This window comes from Eucyclogobius newberryi, unplaced genomic scaffold (genome assembly GCF_026437365.1).
Source record: "Eucyclogobius newberryi isolate DKJ021-1_F unplaced genomic scaffold, fEucNew1.0.hap1 SCAF_17, whole genome shotgun sequence".
NCBI lineage: Eukaryota > Metazoa > Chordata > Actinopteri > Gobiiformes > Gobiidae > Eucyclogobius > Eucyclogobius newberryi.
In genome coordinates, this window is record NW_027315801.1 from 8,503,661 (window position 1) to 8,524,907 (window position 21,247).

The 21,247-nt window shown below is 40.0% G+C and overlaps 1 protein-coding gene across 1 annotated transcript in view; it reads right to left on the minus strand.

The window, feature by feature from the left end:
* fgd (faciogenital dysplasia) overlaps positions 1–21,247 on the minus strand; it is a 65,255-nt gene that overhangs the window by 4,032 nt on the left and 39,976 nt on the right. The window contains exons 2-13 of the mRNA XM_072448941.1: positions 12,801–12,971; positions 11,379–11,580; positions 10,063–10,615; positions 8,090–8,179; positions 6,155–6,291; positions 4,921–5,077; positions 3,638–3,776; positions 2,974–3,032; positions 2,077–2,223; positions 1,916–2,008; positions 1,064–1,143; positions 152–182 (exon numbers count right to left, since the gene is read on the minus strand). Of these exons, the coding sequence (XP_072305042.1) occupies positions 152–182; positions 1,064–1,143; positions 1,916–2,008; positions 2,077–2,223; positions 2,974–3,032; positions 3,638–3,776; positions 4,921–5,077; positions 6,155–6,291; positions 8,090–8,179; positions 10,063–10,615; positions 11,379–11,580; positions 12,801–12,971 (1,859 nt within the window). The remainder of the gene's footprint in view (positions 1–151; positions 183–1,063; positions 1,144–1,915; positions 2,009–2,076; positions 2,224–2,973; positions 3,033–3,637; positions 3,777–4,920; positions 5,078–6,154; positions 6,292–8,089; positions 8,180–10,062; positions 10,616–11,378; positions 11,581–12,800; positions 12,972–21,247) is intronic.

Below are 21,247 nucleotides of genomic sequence, written 5' to 3' on the forward strand. Positions count from 1 at the left end.
GGTACATTGTTGTAAAAGCTATAATCACACTTAAAATTATAAAAAAATTGAAGACATAATGTACATTTATTTTATATTCAACATATATTTGAACTGTTGAGCCAGCTACTTTATTGCTTCCCACATAAACGATGTTGTGTGAGACACTTGCCTGAATCCAGTCTTCCTTTTCCTCAGCCGTCCTATAAAGCAAAGAAACAATCATTTGTAGTATTACTTGTGGGCCTAAGAACATTTAACAAGTGTCTAAGTGATGTAACTCTGGCTTAATTATCAACTAGCAACGTCTAAGCACGTGAGATTTGATCTACTCGGGCAGCAGCCCACATGTATCGTACTTTAATGACATCTTTATAATGAAGCTGCAGCGCTTCACTGCTTTTGCTGTTGATAGTAAGAGTACAACTAATTTCAAGTGGTTTTATGTTACATGTACATGTGTTTGTGACTAAGTTAAAGTATAGAGTAAGCCAGTGTGTTGCCATCAGTATTGTTTATAGAAGTTTTGGTGCTGATCGATGGACAGATAGTGTGTGTTAAACACAAACCATTACAAATAACACAAAGCTCTCACAAATAACACTGATTTACTGATAGTTTATCACTTTTGGAAACTTAACTTTGAAAATGTTAAATTAATTCAGTTCTTATTGATAATGAACTATAACTTAGTAACTTAGTAATAAAAAGCAGCTTTTTTTCCTTCAATTATTATGGGTTAAGTACTGCTATCCTATATAAATATACTATTGCAATACATATTGTATCAAGCCTTATGTGTTAAGTGTCGTAGTCATATCTTATGGTGACAAACGTGTATCATCACACCCCGTGATCTACACACAGGATATACCATATAATGAAATAGAGTTGATGTAATTCTTCATTTGACCAGGAGTGTTCCACAGCAGACAATATTACTGGACCGGAAATTTTGATTTTTAAAGGAAAACAAATCATTTGCTAAATATTTTGTTTATTTATTTTGCTCAACAATAATGGCAATTGTAAAGTCATATTTCCCTCCTTCTCCCACATGTTGATCCAGATGTGCAGTGTGTACCTGGCCTGAAGCTCCAGTGAGCGCTGTTTGCCGATGATGGCGAAAGTGAGTGGAAGATTCTGCTTCACATTTTCCTGCACCTGAAATACACAAAGAGAAAGAAAAATAAGCTTTTGAGTTTCTACTGGCTGACAAAAACAGATACAGTAGCTTAATGTTTTCATTCTGGATCTCTGAGATTTTGCGCAACTCTTGAGTTCCGGAAGTAAAATTCCCATTAAAAGGTTCATATGATGATTTCTGAGAACCAATAACTTCAACCTGGATCATGTTTCCCTTGTCAGATAAATCAAAATCCCTCTGGCTCGCGTGGCAAAGCACATTAGGGATGAGGAGCGACGTGTGAAAGAATGAAGACGAGCTGGTGCATGCGCTCTTTTGAAAAACACACTTCCTGTATGTCTTTCATTTCCCCAAAAAATTTAAACCAAAAAATAAAGCATGAGACACACAATATAGTTCTGAAATTAAAAAACAAACAAAAAAACGCAAAGGCATTTAGCAGTGTAGCTTTAAATGTGTAATTTGTTTCGGACTAAATGGGACAGGTTTATTTTTGGACTTTGTGTGCCTCAATTTAATCTTCTTTTATTTTTCTTATTATTTTTTTTGTGTCCTCTGGTTTTGTTGCGTTTCCTGTGTTTGTTGAAAATAAATTAAATTAAATTGGACTCCAATACATTATTATTAATATATATATATATATTTTTTTTAAATCTACAAGAAAAATGAATGGGAAATATACTGATCCGGCTTCAATGTGGATGGGACTGTTTAACTCTACACTTTCTTTAAACCTTTAAACATATTCTACATAATTTACATTGTACCAAATATAAAACTGAAGCTTACCTCCATTCCCGCAATGTCAATCCTCTCCCGAACACTGAACTTCTGCCCCATCAGCCGCAGTTTAGGCACACAGTGTAGCACCATGTTGTTGAACTGAAAGAAACCCACACAATCAATAACACTGCAATAAAAGAGATGCGGAAATCTGATATTGGACTCACCAAGTAGAGGTATCGATCTTGCGCCGTTCCATTTTTAGCCGACATCTTCTTGATATGTCCTTCTTTGATGAGCTCGTTGGCCGGGTTCACGATGTCCTCTTCCCCGCCCAGACGCTCGTACACCTCCAGCAGTTTGTGCATCTTCTCCTGAAAAGGTCCAAAACACCATTAAACAGACGTAAACAAACTAGATATTATGTATTTGTTGTATCTTATTTTTCATCACATCAGGTTGTATACTTAAATATTATGGTGAAATTTCTTTGAGGTCTTCAATAATCGATAAAGCACAAAACTACCGACTTTACTATTTCACGGCTTTGTACATCCAGTGTATTTAAATGAATGAGTTAAATTGTTGAAACTTGAAGCAGGAAATGGCAGCTTCCCGTCTGAAGCGCACCTCCTTCACAAGTCAAGTATGGTTGATGGTAAACAGAGTCAGCTACGCATCCAAAACAAGCAACACGTCACGGTTTGAGCTCTAAATATGTTGTAACGGCTGCTCTGCTTCAAGTGACATTGACACTCTATTGGCAAGTTTTAACGAGAAGGGATATGCCAAAATTCCAATTCTTAATATGCAGATTGTGTTGTGCTGTCATTGTTTTGTTCTGTTGTCTAAGCCAATTTCAATACCAGAATAAACAACAAAACGCTAATTTTCAACACTAAATATTGGAAGTTTATTATAGTTTCAATACTAGTTTAAGCATTGATAAGTATGTGATTTTTGATACTTTTGACAACCCTTGTGGCTGGATAAATATACAATGGGCTCTGATGTTAATATATTATCACTTCATTAAAATAATATTGAGTCCTGCTCCATCTGATGAGTGACTTCCTCATCATATTCTACAAACGACTGAGGAAAGAAGATGTGTTGGGACTTGCCATTTTCCTGATTGCAGCGTTGGAGTGATTGGCAGCAGTGGAAATGAGCTCCAGTGCCTCTGAAACAAACAAACAAACAAACAAACAAATGAACACAAGTCAATAATAATCTGCTTTTGGTGCAGCTAACAGTCAGTGGAGATCTCCAAAGCAAAGATTAAAGGTAGAGTTATTTGTCCTTATCATGTCCTACTTAGAGCGGGACACAGCTGGAGAAACGAGGCCACAACCTGATAATATATGAAGAGATTCAGTCGGTCTTCTTCAACGCTAGATATTTGTATTTCTTCCATGAGCCCAGCCATAGCAACCAGCCGGTCTGATAGAAGAAATAAAAGCCTGATAAAGGGATGAACTTTAAAGTAGAAAAATGCCTAACCTTTTTTTGTTGTTGATGATGATAAAGGATGTTTTGGATATTATGAGGGCGTAGTAAGGGATCTTTACACTACAACTTAAACTTTAACTTAAACTATCCCTTATAATGGTAAATATCATTAATACTAATTCTGCTTTCAACTTGTACAGGAGCTAACCACGGCTAGAATACTTACTATAACTATAGGAACATACATTTATTCATCACCTAGCGTATTTAAAGTGCTGTATACCGTATTTATCGTCTGTAATATTCAGACGTGCAGTATGAAGCACCCCATCTTACTCTCAGCATCTTTGCGGTCCTGCGCGTCCTCGGGCAGTTTCTTTAGATAGTCTTTGAGCAGCAGCTCGTATCGCGGGATCCTCTGCACCGGCTCCAGCATGTGGTGCTGCAACGTCAGGTTCCCACACACCTCCTGTTTCTAAATGACACAACACACAACATAAGGTTTAAACACCTCCTGTTTCTAAAGGACACAACACACAACACAAGGTTTAAACACCTCCTGTTTCTAAAGGACACAACACACAACACAAGGTTTAAACACCTCCTGTTTCTAAAGGACACAACACAAGGTTTAAACACCTCCTGTTTCTAAAGGACACAACACACAACACAAGGTTTAAACACCTCCTGTTTCTAAAGGACACAACACAAGGTTCAAACACCTCCTGTTTCTAAAGGACACAACACACAACACAAGGTTTAAACACCTCCTGTTTCTAAAGGACACAACACACAACACAAGGTTTAAACACCTCCTGTTTCTAAAGGACACAACACAAGGTTCAAACACCTCCTGTTTCTAAAGGACACAACACACAACACAAGGTTTAAACACCTCCTGTTTCTAAAGGACACAACACACAACACAAGGTTTAAACACCTCCTGTTTCTAAAGGACACAACACAAGGTTCAAACACCTCCTGTTTCTAAAGGACACAACACACAACACAAGGTTTAAACACCTCCTGTTTCTAAAGGACACAACACACAACACAAGGTTTAAACACCTCCTGTTTCTAAAGGACACAACACAAGGTTTAAACACCTCCTGTTTCTAAAGGACACAACACACAACACAAGGTTTAAACACCTCCTGTTTCTAAAGGACACAACACACAACACAAGGTTTAAACATCTCCTGTTTCTAAAGGACACAACACACAACACAAGGTTTAAAGTGATATTCATTTTCTTATTCTTAGTTTATGTACAGTAAAATAGTATAATGACTTATGACTGCATAGTATTTATTTTAAAAAATGTATGGTCTTTAATATGCCTTTTACTACTTTTTACCTATGTAATCCCTAAACATAAATTTAACCAACAAGTCTTAAGGTAGTGACTAAACATGACAAAATGCAACACAAAAAAACAATGAAATTAGACTAGAAAATAAAACAAGACAAAAGTGCTAAAAGCAATATATACAGATATATATATATATATATATATATATATATATATATATATATATATATATATATATATATATATATATATATATATCTGGACCAATAAAAATACTTCTGAAGAAGAGGAGTCTGAATAATTGTACCTGTATATTTTGCACGACGCTCTTGAACTGTGAGGAGCGCTGTGTCCAGGTGCTGACCAGCTCCATGGCCCTGTCAAAGTTCTTCACATATTCACCGTACATCTTCATGAAAGGAGCCAGCTTCTGGAGAATGTCCCCAATGCGCGGGTTCGAGTCCCTGAACAACACACAGCAAATGTGGAGTTACACACAACAATCACTTCAGGCATAACTTTAAGACAACTAGACTTGATTGGTCCATAAGGAGGAAAGGTCTCGATTTCAACAGGTTCTCACCTGGTTAAATAAAGGCTGATAAAATAAATGAAAAGGGAACATCAGCAACTCCAACTTCTTCTGTCACTGACACTATCTACATGCACTGTTTTCTGGAGTTATCATATTACTGAATACTGAACCAAAATCTGATTATTATCTGATTCCTGGACCTTTAAGATTACTTAAATTATATGAAAATAAGATAATAATCAGATTTGGAGGGTGCAGGTAATGGCCAGTTAGAGCTGTTGAGAGGAGTAATCTGATTTCTCTCTAGTTGTTCACATGTGTCATGAGCAGGTGGCGACACGGAAATTATGCAAAAGCCAAAGCCAATTGTTTAAAGACAAAAATGACAAAAATGTTAAAGGTTGAGTTGAGTAAAATGTATTGCACCAAATACAACAGTTACAGTGTGTAAACACACACCAAAATCAGATCTACTTATTATAATCTGATTATTCTATTTATGAGATGTTTCTGGTCATGGATTACCCAGTGATTCACTTGTTTTCTTCCTTTGGACCAAAGGTTGTCAGCACAAATGTTTCACTTGCCTCAATTCTTAACGCTCTAACAAATCCACTAAATGTTCACCTGCTGCTTAAAATATTCCACCTACAACATTGAACAAAAGGCAGGTCATTCACTTCTCCTTCAGTTCTAATGATGCAGTGTAGATTTACATGAGCACAAGCAGAAAATGTGCTGCACTAATCAACTTTGTACACAATGTTTTTTTTTTTAATCAAATCATGTTAAACCAAGTGTCGAGTGATTATCTACATTACTTGTCGCTGATGTTGGCACAAAACTACACGTTGGAAATGAATTTCTTGCACATAAAAAATACACCACTATCCATGCTCTCCTTTTTGCCCGTCAAACCCACAATCTGAGCCTATTCCTGCCCTGACAGTGATGTCCTGCCCCTCCTTTGTCACAGATGTCCAGGTGTAATGGCCCAGTGCCCTACCATTCTCCGGTGATGCGTGTTTTGAGCTCCGGGAGGAGGAACCGGTCGTGAAAGCAGTAGATGGAGGAGATGTTGGAGAAGATGCCCGTAATGACGTCCTGAGGGATTCCAGCTTCGGTGAGCTTAGTGCAAAATACCTGCAGGGAACAACAGCAGGCAGAATTAGAGCGGAGATTCCAAAGTCAGCACTTGAACACATGAACACGATAGGACACACATAGTAACATGCTTTAGACAGAATACAGGCTTTCCAATTTTACCATCTTTGAGTTTTTGTCTGCTTCTTATATCTGTCAGGTCTTAGGCTAGTTTAAGCAATAAAGGTGCTTTTCTGGTGTTGTTTGCCTTGAATGTTCCACAGTATGACATTAAACACCTCACATTGTTGGAATAAAAACCAAAAACACTGAGGCACATGCATTGACATGACGGTTTAGTGTCTGGGGGATTGTGATATGTTGCCCACAAAATTGATTTCCACCTGCCACTCACTGTAAACGTTATATCACAGCACAGTACTGCCCTACTGAAGGCCCCGCTCCTCAAAAAATCACTCTAAATACAACAAGTGAGATAATGATGAGCAGAACCATCATATCCTGGTTAAAAATCTCTGAAAAGTCAACTTTGCATAATCTTTGTTGCTGCTTTTAGTCTGAAACGCCTCGGATTTGTGGACATACAATGTGTGTCTGTAATGTGTAATGCCTTCTTATTTCAAGTAGTCTGTTGTATGAATGTTTAGTGTTTTTACCTGCCTTAGGACAACAGATGAAATTTAGCCAGTGTGCATATTTATACAGAGCTTTTGCTGACACATTTATTGATATGCAAAATAATAGTTACTCAGAGCACTTTTAAAATGTTCATTTCCCTGCACATTAGAAATATACAAATCAAATAGTAAGGCTATGATTTACTATGAGAAAATAATGTGTAAAAAATATCTCTTGAAAGTCACCAGTTCCACATTTTGAGTGGAGTCATAAATGCCATCTACAACCGCAGTAAAAACTGGCTCAAAACTCAACCACAAACTATTAGCCAAACAAATAACATACAGCAATAAATGGGCAAACTGATATTTCCACGGAAACTTGTGCATCTTGAAGCTTTTTGACAATAACAGGAAGTTTGGCATCTGTCTGCCATGGCACAGATAAACCAGCGAGCGTGTGATTGGATGAACTACACACACTGAACAAAGAGGAAGAGCACAACCGCACGGGCTCAATACGAACAGTGAACCAGAGACAGAACGCAACATTATGTTTACTCCAGTCCAGTTTTTGTCATGAGCGATGAGAAATGTGCTTCAAACTGTGCTTCAAACCTTCAAACTGTGGTCTTTGGTGAGGTCTAGTTCACGATGATCCAATGAAAACTGTAATGTAAATTATTTCATGTATAGGAAAAACAGGATTCTCTATATGCTTCCGTACAATGCTTTGGCAGCTCTAGTTAATCAAAACACAAAATATAATGTTTCGTTTTTCATTTGATGTAGTTGCTAATGTGCCTTATCCAAACCGTGTGTTTAGTCTAAGTGAACAGAGCCTTGACAAAGACCTCATCTCAACCTTTCTATCTCTACTGGCTCTATTTTTACACTTCAGACTACAACACAACAGTCAGCATATTTTTTTTGCATATCGTTTGAGATGCACAATGCCCAGTGGTGACAAAGCTGTTTTTATGCAGAGTGTCTAACTATAGAACACGCAGAGTCCGGCCGTTCCTCATCTGATGTCGCTTAAACTGCTCTAAATAATCCTGTCAGCAGACGAGTGGCAGTGGCACTTCTAATCCAGCTCAGCTCGGATCTCAATCACTAAAGCCACTGGCACACTCACCAGATAGAAATTCAGACCGGAAGTATTTAAGTGTCTTCGCGGGGCGGGCGTGTGTGTGTGTGTGTGTGTGTGTCGCTGTTACCTGGTCGAGGAGGTTGAGTCTCTTGACGTAGGCCTCTTCAGTGTGGAGCAGCTCTTTGGCGATGTTCAGCAGCTTCTGAGCTTCGGAGCACTGGGAAGAGCAGGAGAGGTTTTTAGAAAAGTACAAATACTCTGAATAGAAGTAATTACAGACAGAACAGAGGGTTGCTTGCTTCATATTTGCTCATTACAACATAAAACCAAACAGACATTGCTTGTCTGGTGCACTTATTACAAAAGCCCAAACTTATGCAAGTGGAAGTAACTCATCAAATCTTTTGGTAAATTGAGACACTGTTATTTGTATGTTACAATATTTTACAGCTGCTGTCTCACTCACATTTTCATCTATAACTTTTCACACCAGAATAACACTTTGCAGGGTAGAAAAGCCACATCCTCTCTGTCATCACCAGTGTTCACGCAGTCAGATATTCACACAAACAAACTCTGCTGAGCTGGGATCAGAAACGAGTGGATACAACAGTACAAGGGAAAACTGCAGTAGTCTGAAGTATCTCTGTACCAACTCCTCTGTGTTTGACCTATCAAGCACTTTGTTCAAACTAAGATTACTTGAAGGGAGACGCCACAGACCACCGACCCTCTCAGAGCCCGAGTGTTGCTTACAATCAATACCGGAGCTGAAACTGTATCTATGGACAGGGTTATGTCTCTTACACACTTCTGCTTCTGCTTTCAGACACACGCTTTTTATGCAACATCTTAAATACATCTAAGTCAATTGTGCGCGGCTGAGATGGTTTACAGTTTCATGAGGTCTGCTTTGAAACCACTCACTCAACCTGGGATAATAATAGACGCAGGGCTGTTTTTCCACGACATGAAAGGCTGAGTGGCTCTGATCAAGCTTTTAAACTTGTGATTGAAATTCCTAGAACTTATGATGTAACTTGTAATTAACGTAAGAGAGGAACTAAAGGTAAATCATGTCATTTTTCAGGCAGTGGTCAGTTGTAAACTCCTGGGCTTAAGAGCTTTGGAGATTAAAATACTTTCCATTTCCATCTTATCCGTTTTCTCTAAAAGCACCAAGTTCTAACCTGTTGATTCATAAACTATTTGACAGATTCTTGGTTTTGTTGAGAGGATATCTGTGATGTCCTGGGGTCTCATTTATAAAGCGTGTGTATGCACATAATGCAACCCCCTGTCCTGTGCAAAAAAATGTTGTTTGTGGAGGAAATTATGCGGCCTTTGCAGTTTGTTAATTGTGTCCATTAAAGCTGAGCATTTTGTTGTTTAGTCAGTTAATCAGTTGAAGATTCTTATTCATTGGCTAATTGTTTTATTGGGATTCAAATGATTTTTTTATGGACCTTAAGCCATGGAGTGAGTGAGGGAGTCATTTGAGAGTTTATTCTGCTCATTTACAGACAAATATCCTTTAACGTATTTAGTTTTTTCTGTATAAATATTTGTAATTGTGTGAATTCTTGCGATTGTTTGTTTGGTCAGTGCAGTTCGGGTCCGATACGGGGTCCATTCATAGAGATACTTATTGAGAGCAGCTCATCAATTGTTGCACACGGCGTGTCTTTAGTCGACTAGAGCCCTAGCATCCATTAAAATGACAATCACCGTTCATCTTGCAGCCCTAACAACATGCGTTCGCACATCCGGGAACTTGTGCAGTGGCAACCGAGTCCGCCATTTTGAAAGGGGCACAACAACACGTCTATTACATACGAAATCCAGGAAAGATGAGGCCAAAATGCCAAAAACCTGCTTAATCTGTTAGGACATTGCTCTGTTGACTGACCAAGAAATGAGAGCTTTGTCGTGTTCCTTAGTTTGCTGTTATCGTCTAAAGAATCAAAGTCTTCGTAGCTCATTATGCCGTAGAAAAGGATGCAGTCGTGTTGTTTTTTCTATATCGCGTGCCCCTTTTAAAATGACCGCTATGGGGAAGTCCCGGCTGTATGACCTCACCGCGAACGCATGTATACTCACTTTTTGCGTTTCCGGGGGATATCCACCGGCGTCTGTCAAAGACTGTATCTCCCCGCTGCTCCCTTCGTCCAAATCGCTGTCCTCGTCCTGAGTGGAGTCGCGTTTGTTCCCCGGCGCACAACACGACACGCTCTCCGTCTCCGTCACGCTGTCGTACTGCTCCTCGTCGATGGCGTCCTCGTTCGGGAACACCTCCCCTTCTGCGGCGCACGACGGACTGTCTATTCCACTGTCCCGGTTCGGAATCTTGCCGTTCTGGTCCGTGGCGTCGGGATTGTCCACTTCCTGGTCCACGTCGTCGAGGCAACGGACGCTGACGTCGGAGCAGTTGTCCAGCTGCGTGTCGCTGATGTGGACCGAGGAGAGGCGGGACAGCTCGGGCATCTCGTCTCCGTTCTGGTCGCTGAGGGCGTTCAGGGGGTCCGCGGAGGGGGAGGAGTCTGTGGATGCTTTGACAATGGAGTCCGGCCCACAGGATGTGATGTCGGCGACAGTGTCCATCCTCAAGCACAGGTGCAGCTGGGAACGTGGCAGCACCCCCAGGATGGGAACCCTGTGGACCAGAAATACCACAAGCATTACTACAGGGTCAAAATACTTATACTTATATGAATCATGTTTTTACTTCAGGAGGGATTGCAATACAAATACTACAATGACTGCAAGCACAAGAGCTTTTAAAACATCTGCTACTGCTACAAGCATAAGTAAGAATATGTTTCAAGTTACATAAAAAAGTAGAATTCATCATTGGTTGGACATGGGCAGCAGATGTGATGTTAGCAGAAGTAATTCAACAACTGTTACCTAGCAACCGTATTGTAAACAAGGGCCAAAATCTAAATAAATTACACAATCGTTCTAACAACTTTTTTTTCTTAAATTATTAGTTTCAAGAGTCAGAAAATTCTGTCAGCTGTGTGCAAATTGTCCCTGTGCTTCGGACGACAAAGGGATTCAGCACTACTTCCTGTCATTTTACACTTTTATTTTCTTTCACAAACTGCAACTTGACTGATGTAAAGCTATAAGATAAATATTCACTACGGGGTCTCTCCCACAAAACAAAGAAATAATTAGAAAAACATGAATGCACTTTCTAAAATACTGTATATTGATAAAAAAAAAATTTAAAAAAAGCACAAACAGCTATTCTTTTTAAAGGTAACAGCATTTACAGTCCCCGTTGTGTTAGTAGCAGTGCAAATAGTGTCGTATTAGACGTGTTAAAAGCAGTAAAACAAATACTAGCAGTAGAGTTACTACTTTCACCTGTGTCACATTCACAACGAAAACTGTGCATTTTCATTTCTCACCTGGAGTTTTCAAACTTCTCTATGAGCAGCCCCACTTTCTGCACCTCTATCTGGGACTCTGCGGTGGGGGCCGGGGGGGCCGGGGTGGGCTTGGGTTTGGGAGGAGGAGGCGGAGCGGGCAGAGGTCTGGATGGAGCTGGAGGGATCCTCTTGGGTTTCTTGTCTTGCCCAAGAGCCAGAAGGTGCGCCGGTTTAGGGGGCACTAAAACAATGAAACGTACAAATACAGAAGGATCAGAATGCAGTCTAGGTAGTCCATAAATATCCCAGTGGTATCGCCATGGTGACGTCGCCAAATGGCAAAAATGTCATAAAAACCAGAGCGTTAATCCAAGAGAGAAGCATTTAGTGGCTGTGCAGATCGAGACAAACTTCGAGCTGCTACTGCCGGTCCACTTCCTTATTTCGGAACAGGATGCTGCTGCTAGTGCACTCAGCCGCCGATGCAGTTAAACAGCAAAAGGAGAAAATAGACCCAGACAAAAAGGGGAACTTCTAAAATTACGGTAGACAGACTAGAATTCTGCAAAGTGTACGGCTCAAAAAATTTCTTTAACAGCATAAAAGTTTGCATCAAATTGATTTAGGAACTGTGAGCATTTGTCACGGCTTTTGGTGTCAGCGTTTCCTCTGTGTGTAATGTTTGACAGAGATCCTTTGATAATATGTATTTCACTGCAGTCTTTGTTATGTGGGTCAGATTGAATTATAATGGTCCTCACGAGAAACTGTTGCCGCAATTGGCACTATTGTCCAAAGAAATCACCTTTTACTGAGAACGAGTTGACCTTTCTCACCAAGAAAATACATCATGAATAATCAGAAGTCTAATTATTGAGAATATTGTTGTGTTTATCCATTGCAAAACCATTCAAATTTGCATTTAAACAAAAAACTACAAATTAAATAATATGTCAAAATATCTAAAATGTAATATTACTGGCCATAAGGTGGGCAGTATATATTGAAATTTAGATAATGTCGTGAATAATATTTTGAAGATATTAAACATTTTGAGTACATCGAGTATATCCAGTATATCGTTTATAGTAAAAAGTGAAGTTGTAGACTTTCAAATAAGGACATAAAGTGATGAAAGGGAAACATTGCACAATAGATATACTGCACAGACCAGAGATACATAAAAGCTCATTTTCATGTTCTCCCTGAGGCAAAGTGACAGCAGGGTCACAGTGTGCAGGTGATATTATACATTTTACCTCAAAATAAACCTCTTCTAAAACACATTTCTGTTAGATTTACAGATGAATATTGTTTGAATATTGTTATCAGGTAATGCTGAGTTTAACGTATATTCAGATGACATTTTTTTTAAATTAAGATTTCTTTTCAGATTAATCTTATACTTGATGATTTGTGTTTACTGAGGCCTTGAAGATATAATCGTATTGTGATGGTTACCTTGAGGTTTCTGAGGGGCGGGCGATCTGACCGGAGGGGAGGGCTGAGGGCGGGGCTTCAGGGCTGGCTTCCCGTGACATGGTCTGGGGCTCGGACTCTTCTTGGGCGTCCGCGGGGAGCACAGGTGGTCTGGTGGTCCGTTCTGGTACTGCGGGGGGGACGGGGGGAGGTCTGGAGAGAGAAACCAGGACACATTTAACCACAGCACGCAGAAGAGAATCAGTCTTGAAGTGTTATTTAACTGCAATGTATTTCCAACTCTCTGGATTATATTGAAAACTGTGTCATTTTCCTTTTGCACCATTTATTTACAAATCAAGAAGAGCATCTGGTGGAATACGATATGTAGAAGTATTCAATTACAGAAGTATTGCTCCCTTTTGAATAGAATAAAATTAAATTACAAGAAGAATTATGTATTATTTGATATGTTCAAGATTAGGGTTGTAAAAAAATGATATATACTGTATATACATCACAGATCGGTATTGATATTGATATTGAGTACCATTGAAAAGCCTTTACCATGTACATAACTGGGGAAAAAATAATTAAAAAACATAAATAATCATTATGAAATTGACTTTAAAAGAGAAGAGTGCAGATAAAATCCTTTCCGTCATATATTGAATATAGGCATTTCTTCTCACGACACTAACACATTTTTATGCACAAGCACAGAAAGAAGGACTCCATCTTGCAGCTGTATCATTTCCCCAGTATGAGCTCCTCCAGGTATGACCTTGGACTCAGTGTGTGTTCGAGTAGATCTCTCAGACACAGAGGTTCACTGGATCTGCCCGGGGCCCGGGGCCCGCCGCAGCACACACTGGGAGCCATATTGGATTCTGTCACACTGCGCTGCATCAGCTCACCACATTACTGACTACATCTTTATCTGTGCGCTTGATCTATCCATGATGGCCTCTTTGGAAGACAGAGACATGCTTCTTTCCACAATTTGCTTTGGTCTATTTGCAAATGGCTTGACATTTAAGATTACAACAAACAAAGTCCAACGTTTTACAGTAAAAATGATGTGATACAGATATAGATATTCAAGATTCACTGCAATTAAAATGAGGTCGTTCTTAGTTCATCTTTGTATCTTAATATGCCCATTGTATAGCAGCATATCATGATTATTGTTGAATAAATGGCAGAATTAACAGTATTTTATGGGTCAGTGCTTTTAGCCACTAACATTTGTGCTGTATAGGATGGTTTATTTTAGATCAACACGCTTTTACACATTGCATCTTGTGTTTCTTTGTACAATGTATTTCTTGTAGTTCATGCTGTGTGTAGTACCTTCGTTTGGAAAATTATTTACTGGATTTTTAATATGCTAAGGGATTAAATATCAGTTTCAGGAAGTGGTCTTCAATATTATTCTTTATCAAGATATTTTACAACATCATTAACAAATAACAGGCCTAAGATTGAAGATATTCTCTTTGTTTGTGAAAAGAATGGATAGGATTAGGAATGAGCCTCAGAGCGAGAGCCCATGTTAGAAGTTTGCACATGAAGTAAGAAGCTTCCAGTACGGAGAGGAAATAAGTTAAAATGTGTGCACTATACGTGATTTTTCTTATTGGGTTCTGCCACCTGCTTGTCTCCAGGAAGATGTTAATGTTTTGCCTGGAACGTTCCACAAAATGGATAAACTTAAATGTAGATAAGAAAAAACAAAAGAAAAACAAACAAAATGCTCATTCCTCCACAGATCTAAGCTATAACTTGGCCTGGTATCGTCCTCTCCTTGTCTCTGAAGCTAGATAAGTTGAGTGTCATACCAGAGTTGACTTCAGTCATTCCGTCAATTAATAGGTCAATGATGTTTTCAGTCTACTAGAATTTTAGTCGACTATTATTTGATTTAGCTTATGAGGCTTCATATGCACGATGGAGGGATGGAGTGAGTAAACTGAAGATTAGCGAGTGAATTGTGAGATTAATCTGACTTTTACTTATAAATACAATACGTCGGCGCAGTTTGGGTCGGAGCGTAGAGATGTCATTCCCTTTAGACATCGAATCAATCAGGTTTAGTCGACCAAGAATTTCTTCGTCGACTACAGCTCTACGCCAAACCGTGGAATATTCCAGGCAAAGTGAAAACACAAGAGACAATCGGTTCACAGACTCTCCACCAGGAAAGTGGCCTTTGATTTTTGGTGGAAAGAAGCTGAGGTCAGTGCTGCCAAAAGGAAACTTAGCAAGATCAGAGACACAATTCCAGGAGACATTTAAAAAGGTCACATGCCAAAACATGATTTCTAAACAACCACACTATTTATTTGAAGCCATTGGATTTTGTCACATGATGTTCCGTCGAAACTGGATTACAGCCTAAAATTGCAGCGGGCCTCGGACACGTCCCTGGCACATCTAATTTGGTATTTGTCAGCTTTGCTCCGGGCAGTGGCAGAGAGAACCTCAAAGTCTATAATGTGGGCCGACACGCCGCCTGCCCCATGTGGCTGGCTTTCCCATTTCCACGGTGGAATACGAAAAATATATATCCAAATTAGACACACTTCTCATGTCAAAATTGTACTTTGAAATTGCTTTTTTGGGCACCTTTTTTCCACAATCAGAGCCGGTGAGTCAAAAGGAAACGCTTGACCTATGAAACAGACCGCCTCGTGAAGCACTCTCTGACCCGAGACTGACGGGGTCCTTCTTGGGAAAAGCAAACAAACCTCCAAGACAACGAGCATGATGGGAAGAGAGGGGGGGAGGGTTGTCGGGTGGGAGGGCGTACCTATGGAAACTGTCACTGTGGTTACCTGAGTGAAAGCCCAGTGCCCTTATGAGCCAGAGTCTAACACCAAACAGGAACTTGATGATACAGCAGAGAGGCGTGCTGACTCCGACGGTTTTAAATTAGATATTGCAAGTGTTAAGAATCTATAAAATCAGAGTCGCACCTCACTGTGTCTTCATGATGCAATAAAAGTGGCACATATATGATAAACGCCTGCAGGATATGGTTTCAGTTTTCAGAAAGATTGTTTGGAAAGAGAAGATACTGTGTCTTGTTGCCCATGGTTTTGGTAGTCTCGTGAAAATAACGTGATAGCTGAGACACAAGTTTAATAATTACCTAAATGAGCGGTGCAAGAAGATTCTTTTTGACTGTCCTAAGCCTGGAAAATGCTCAAAATCAACCACTCTGCAATTCACGACCCGTTGAAAGATGATGCAGATGATTTGGAGGTGCAAGGCAACATCAACACAGTTACAAACATAAGTATTGTCCACTCCTCTGTTGCTCATGGAGGAGTTTCCTGTCATTTTTATTCTAGATAAGACACTTTTTGTAATAATGAAAGTGTAGGTTCAAGACGTTTACCTTGCCTGCTCCGTGTGTTGAGCCTCACATGTCCTAAGTCCAAAGGGTGAAAGAATGGAATCTACCACGGGCCACTCAATATCACGCAACTGCCCCTGCCCTACCCGTCTGCCCCAGCGTGACCGGGACTAGCCTTTGTCACACACACAGTCACACAATCAGACACACAGCTACACACCTTCACACACACACACACGCGCGCACACACACATACAGAGAGAGTCTGGGAAGTGCTTCAAAGCCTGTTCTAGCGTTTCACTCGCACAAAGCCGGGTCCAGGTGCACTTGAGGAGTTGCACCTGTGAGCTCACCTGCCAAACCAGATCCAACTCTGGCTCCTCCTCCCGAGTTCCCAGCGCGGTGACGTAGGGCAATACACAGGCGGAAAGTGTAAAACTGTAAACTAGATATTACTTTACTTCCTATGGAGGGGTGAAAATGTCACTATTACTGCTAACTATTTTACTTGTGTACTTTCGGTTTTGTTAACTATTAGCAGAAGTGGTCATGATTTACGATGCTTATGGTTATTAGCAGGCTAAGTAAAGGCCTGATGTGGTCACTGAAGTACAACTAAAAAGAAGAACAATTAATGGCATTCAGTAGCATTTGAAATTATGTTATCGATATCAGAACAAAAGAGCTTGATAGTAAAATGATCACAATAACAGAACAAAACAAAAAATCCTTCACTTTTTTGAAGGAAAAGTACATTTTTGGCATAGTTTGCTTGTCAACACTGTGTTGTGTCAGCATAAGTGCTCATTATATTGTATGTCAGCAGATGAAGCTGTTGTAACCTGTTGTTGCACCACATGTGATGTAAGAAACATAAACTGCACAGTCACAAAAAATACTTTGAGAGATGTTTTGGTCCCTAACCAGAAAAGCTGCATTTCAGCTACAGCCTGGAACAGTGCTGGCATCACCTGCTCGTAAAACTGTTCATGACTTTAGGGTATTTGACAGCGATGAGGCCTTTGCTGTCGGTGGTAGGAGCTGAACTCTGTAGTTGAATTACTGGTGACAAGAGAAAGAACTCGAGGAATGTACTTATGTCAAAGAGCATATGGTTTGAAGTACTTTCACCTCAACAGCTCTGAGCAAGAGAGGTACAATTTTGGATGTATGCCGGAGGTAAGTTACAAAGTAATGACAGGTTTCAAATTGCTGTTCTGCACACACTGCTAATTTGAACAAGGTGAAAATAATAAATGCTCAGTGTGTGTTCTTCTAGTTTATTGATATGTTTTAGGGTTTAGGGTATTTGGTCATAAGTCTTAATCACTGATATTACAAGGCTATGGTTAATGTTAAGGTTTGCTCAGGTCAGACATGTGGAAGAGGAAGGTACAATGAAGTAATAGCAACAGAGCTGATTGTTATGGAGTTTTTCCACACCCAATGCAATATCTATTGTTTAGAATCCAGAGAAACTGAAGGCCAATAAGCTATGCCCTTGTTTTGAGGTTGATTTTGATAATTATCCCAAAATTACACGGTATGATAATTGCAAAAGCTCCACAGTAGAGTACACAGCTCTATATTAGAAAAGTACATAGGAAATTATAAAATATATAGTATTTTTTAGACAAATTCAGCCCTGTTTCATTACAAACCTTTAGGAGAGAAGTGTGTTCACATTTTGCGCAGCGCCCTATTCACTAAGCGTTTGAGAAAAGGCTTTTTATGTGTGGTAGACTACAGAGTAAAGTAGACTACAGAGTAAAGTAGACTACAGAGTAAAGTTGAGCTGAAGTTGGGAAAGACATGAAGAGGGATGAGGATGATGACACAGCCTGGTTCACTCTGATTCATTCTGCCTAAAAGGAAACAATGCAATGACCTTGTCGACCAGTTCATCTCAAATACTGGAAGTGATTCATGCTCTAGTTTGCACACACTCATATGCCACGTTGCTTATATATAAAAAAAAAAATGAAACCCAGTCAACAAAATAGAAAATCTAGAGAAGAAATGGTAGGTTTTTGCTGACATTGGATTTGCAGTTATGGCTGGACTGTAACGCTAACATTTCAAGAATAAAAATAATTATATATATACTGTCATTTGGTATTATTACTCAAAACTGAAATAGAATCATAAGAAAATCACAAATGCCGGACACGCAGAGGTATTATAGCTGAGATCATTGAAACAATTTCGAATCCGGATGAAATTTGTATTTAAATGCTGACATTTTCTTGGATCATGGTGTTTGAATGATAACAGACCTTTATATTGCATTTTACATGAACTTTAAATTGCACAGAGCCACAGCCAAAACCTCAATGTCACTATCAATGTCAGCCAGGAGGCACGCCGTACACCCATTATTACCCATCCTCCCTTGAGCCTCGCTTTCCCTTACAGCGAGAGTAGATCACACAGATTCACTCAAGTCTCTGCAGTCAGTCAGTGTCAAAATCGTACCCACAACCCCCAGCTGTGCCCCCGCCCATCTCCCTCCTCCACAAGCAGCAGACTCCCTGTAGAGACGCACTCATTACCCCGACATCAGCACGTCTTCTGCCTGTCTACATGTGAAGTACCTCTGCTCCCGGACTGAATTGATCTCAGTCTGTTACAATCAAGCCTCTTCTGTAATGATTTATAATGGACATCAAACAGCACATGCTCTTATTAGGTCCCAAAGAAAGCAGACATTATAAGTGAACGATGAGTACACAGACCGAGAAGGTTTGTGACCCACTTTAAAGTCGTTTTCTCAGCGTGTCGTTTGACTTTGATGGCGCCTTGTCTCCTTGTCCCACCAGCAGGAGGCAGTAACGAGCGCTCTCACCTTGAGCGGCTTTCACTGAGCAAGAAACTCAACTCATTTGAGAGCAATCATGAATGACTCCTGAAACTGGTATTTTAAAAAGTAATGAAAGCAGAACAGAAATGTAGATCTATCGCAATCAAAGTGAAATCACAGTTTAAATTGTCACAATGTTGTGTGTAAGCTGATAACCCTGACCAAACATGTTGTGAAATACATTATTGGGTTAGTTTATCAGATTTCTTTCTAAATATTTACACGTTTTATGTCTTTTTAACCAGATAAATGCAAGACTTTGATGAAATAATGTCAGTTCAAGAAGCAGTGTCAAACTTACTGTCAGAAACAAAAACAGTGACGAATATCTAGGATCTCAATATGCTATCTGACATAAACAACACCTTATCTTGTCAATGGCTTGTGTAATGCGAATAGTGGGTGCAGTTTGTCTCTAAGTTGATGCTTCCTTGATCACAAACGGAGAAGAGCAGGATCTAAACTCCGACCCGCAAAGCAAATCCCTTATCAGTGACAACCACCACATTTGACCCTGACGTGCGGGCGTCTAGCTCTAGATTAAAAGCTATATTCATTTATTTTTCATTACACAGAGGGAGCACAGTCATCCAGGCCACCTTCTTTTTTCATTTTTTTCCACGAATACAGGCTGTGTTCTGTTGTATTATTGTGAAGACGCTTGGTTGGACATCTAGTCAGGCTTTGTCCTCTCGCCCTGAATCAGGTCAGTGGGCACGGCAGGTCACCCAAATTATGTGGAAAAATGTTGGCAGTGCCCATGGGTAAGGGTAGTGATATTTTTAGATTGCTTAACTGAAAAAAAAAATTAGGAGGATGGGAAAACAGATGGAGGATAAGGAAGGAATTAAACGCTATGGCGGAATGAAGCCCAGTGAAGTAATATGACAAACCAGAACACAGATAGGGTAATCCTGTCATAAAAGGTCAAAGCCTGAATAAATGAAGTGGCATGTGCAAAAAAGACATTTAATATAGAACAAAACAGCTCATGTACAATATGTGTTTTGGATGCAATCGTCCACTGAGCCAGAGGAAAGAAGAGTTTGTGCAATGGTAACAGCCCTGATCTACATTACAAAAATAGAAGGCGTGTGTCGGATCGTAGTGACGCAAGTAAGACACGCTTTTAGCATCGGAAGGTGAGCGAAATCGTCTGTGTTTTACGAAATTCTGTGAAAAATGAATGTTTCAAGTATTAAAAGGGTCAATGCACAGGTTAGAAATACGTTTATCACTGCTTATTTTTGACTAGAATCTGGTTAAAATGCTCTTGATTGAGACACTGCATTCATGTCTTTAAAACCGACATAACATTTGACTTTAATGCTAAGTATCTCAGATGTAAAACTCAACAATGGAAACAGTAGATGTATACCTGTGAAATGAACTTTTGGCAACAGCAAAAAAAGAAAAGAAAAATGCTGGACAATGCACAGATGAGACAGAAACAAAAGGGAACTGGCTTTCTATTTACTACTCTATTTTTGTAAATTTGTATTACATCAAAATAAAAAGAATCAAAAGAGAACGGTCTGGCTGAAAAATGCCACTCACTGCACTAACATACGCCTAATTGAAGCGTTACTCTTTAGTCTTTAGTCCTAACTCGGTGTACTTTGCCCTCTTGCGCTGCACTTGGGCAGATACTCAGATTAGCAGGGCTGAGCTGTATTCTGCTGGCCTGGGCATGTCTTTGGGAACACTCCTGGCTTCACTACAGCCTAAGACACATTACGAAAACAGGGCAAGGCTTTGGTGATTCAGGAGTTTGTGAGGAGCTCGACCACATCAACAACAACAGCAGCGGTCAGACATTAGCGAGACGTGACGTTTGTGGAGATCTCTGCTTGGATACTGCAGGAGCCCGAGGCATTACTACAGCGAAAGCAGCTACAGACTGACAATTAGGACAATCCACACACACACACACACACAGACACACACACACACACACACACACACACACTGTAACAAGCTGCCTGGCCAGGACTACCCCTCTGTCCCAGAAACTACAGCCCCTCACAATGGACGATTCACAGGGATTAAAACCAAAGGCCTAAAAAAGTGACTGTCAAGCTCAAACTGAATGTTGGAGCTTCAGCATCTTCTTTTCCCGCGGTCCTTTCTCCACTAACACGATGCGGTTGATGCTGTCGGGGAAGAGTTGTAACTGCAGGTGGTGGAGGAAAAAATAACTATTTCCATTGCTGCTGGGGGTCATGTCAAAAACAGGCTGCATGATGAGTCATTGAAGCAGCCCAGGCC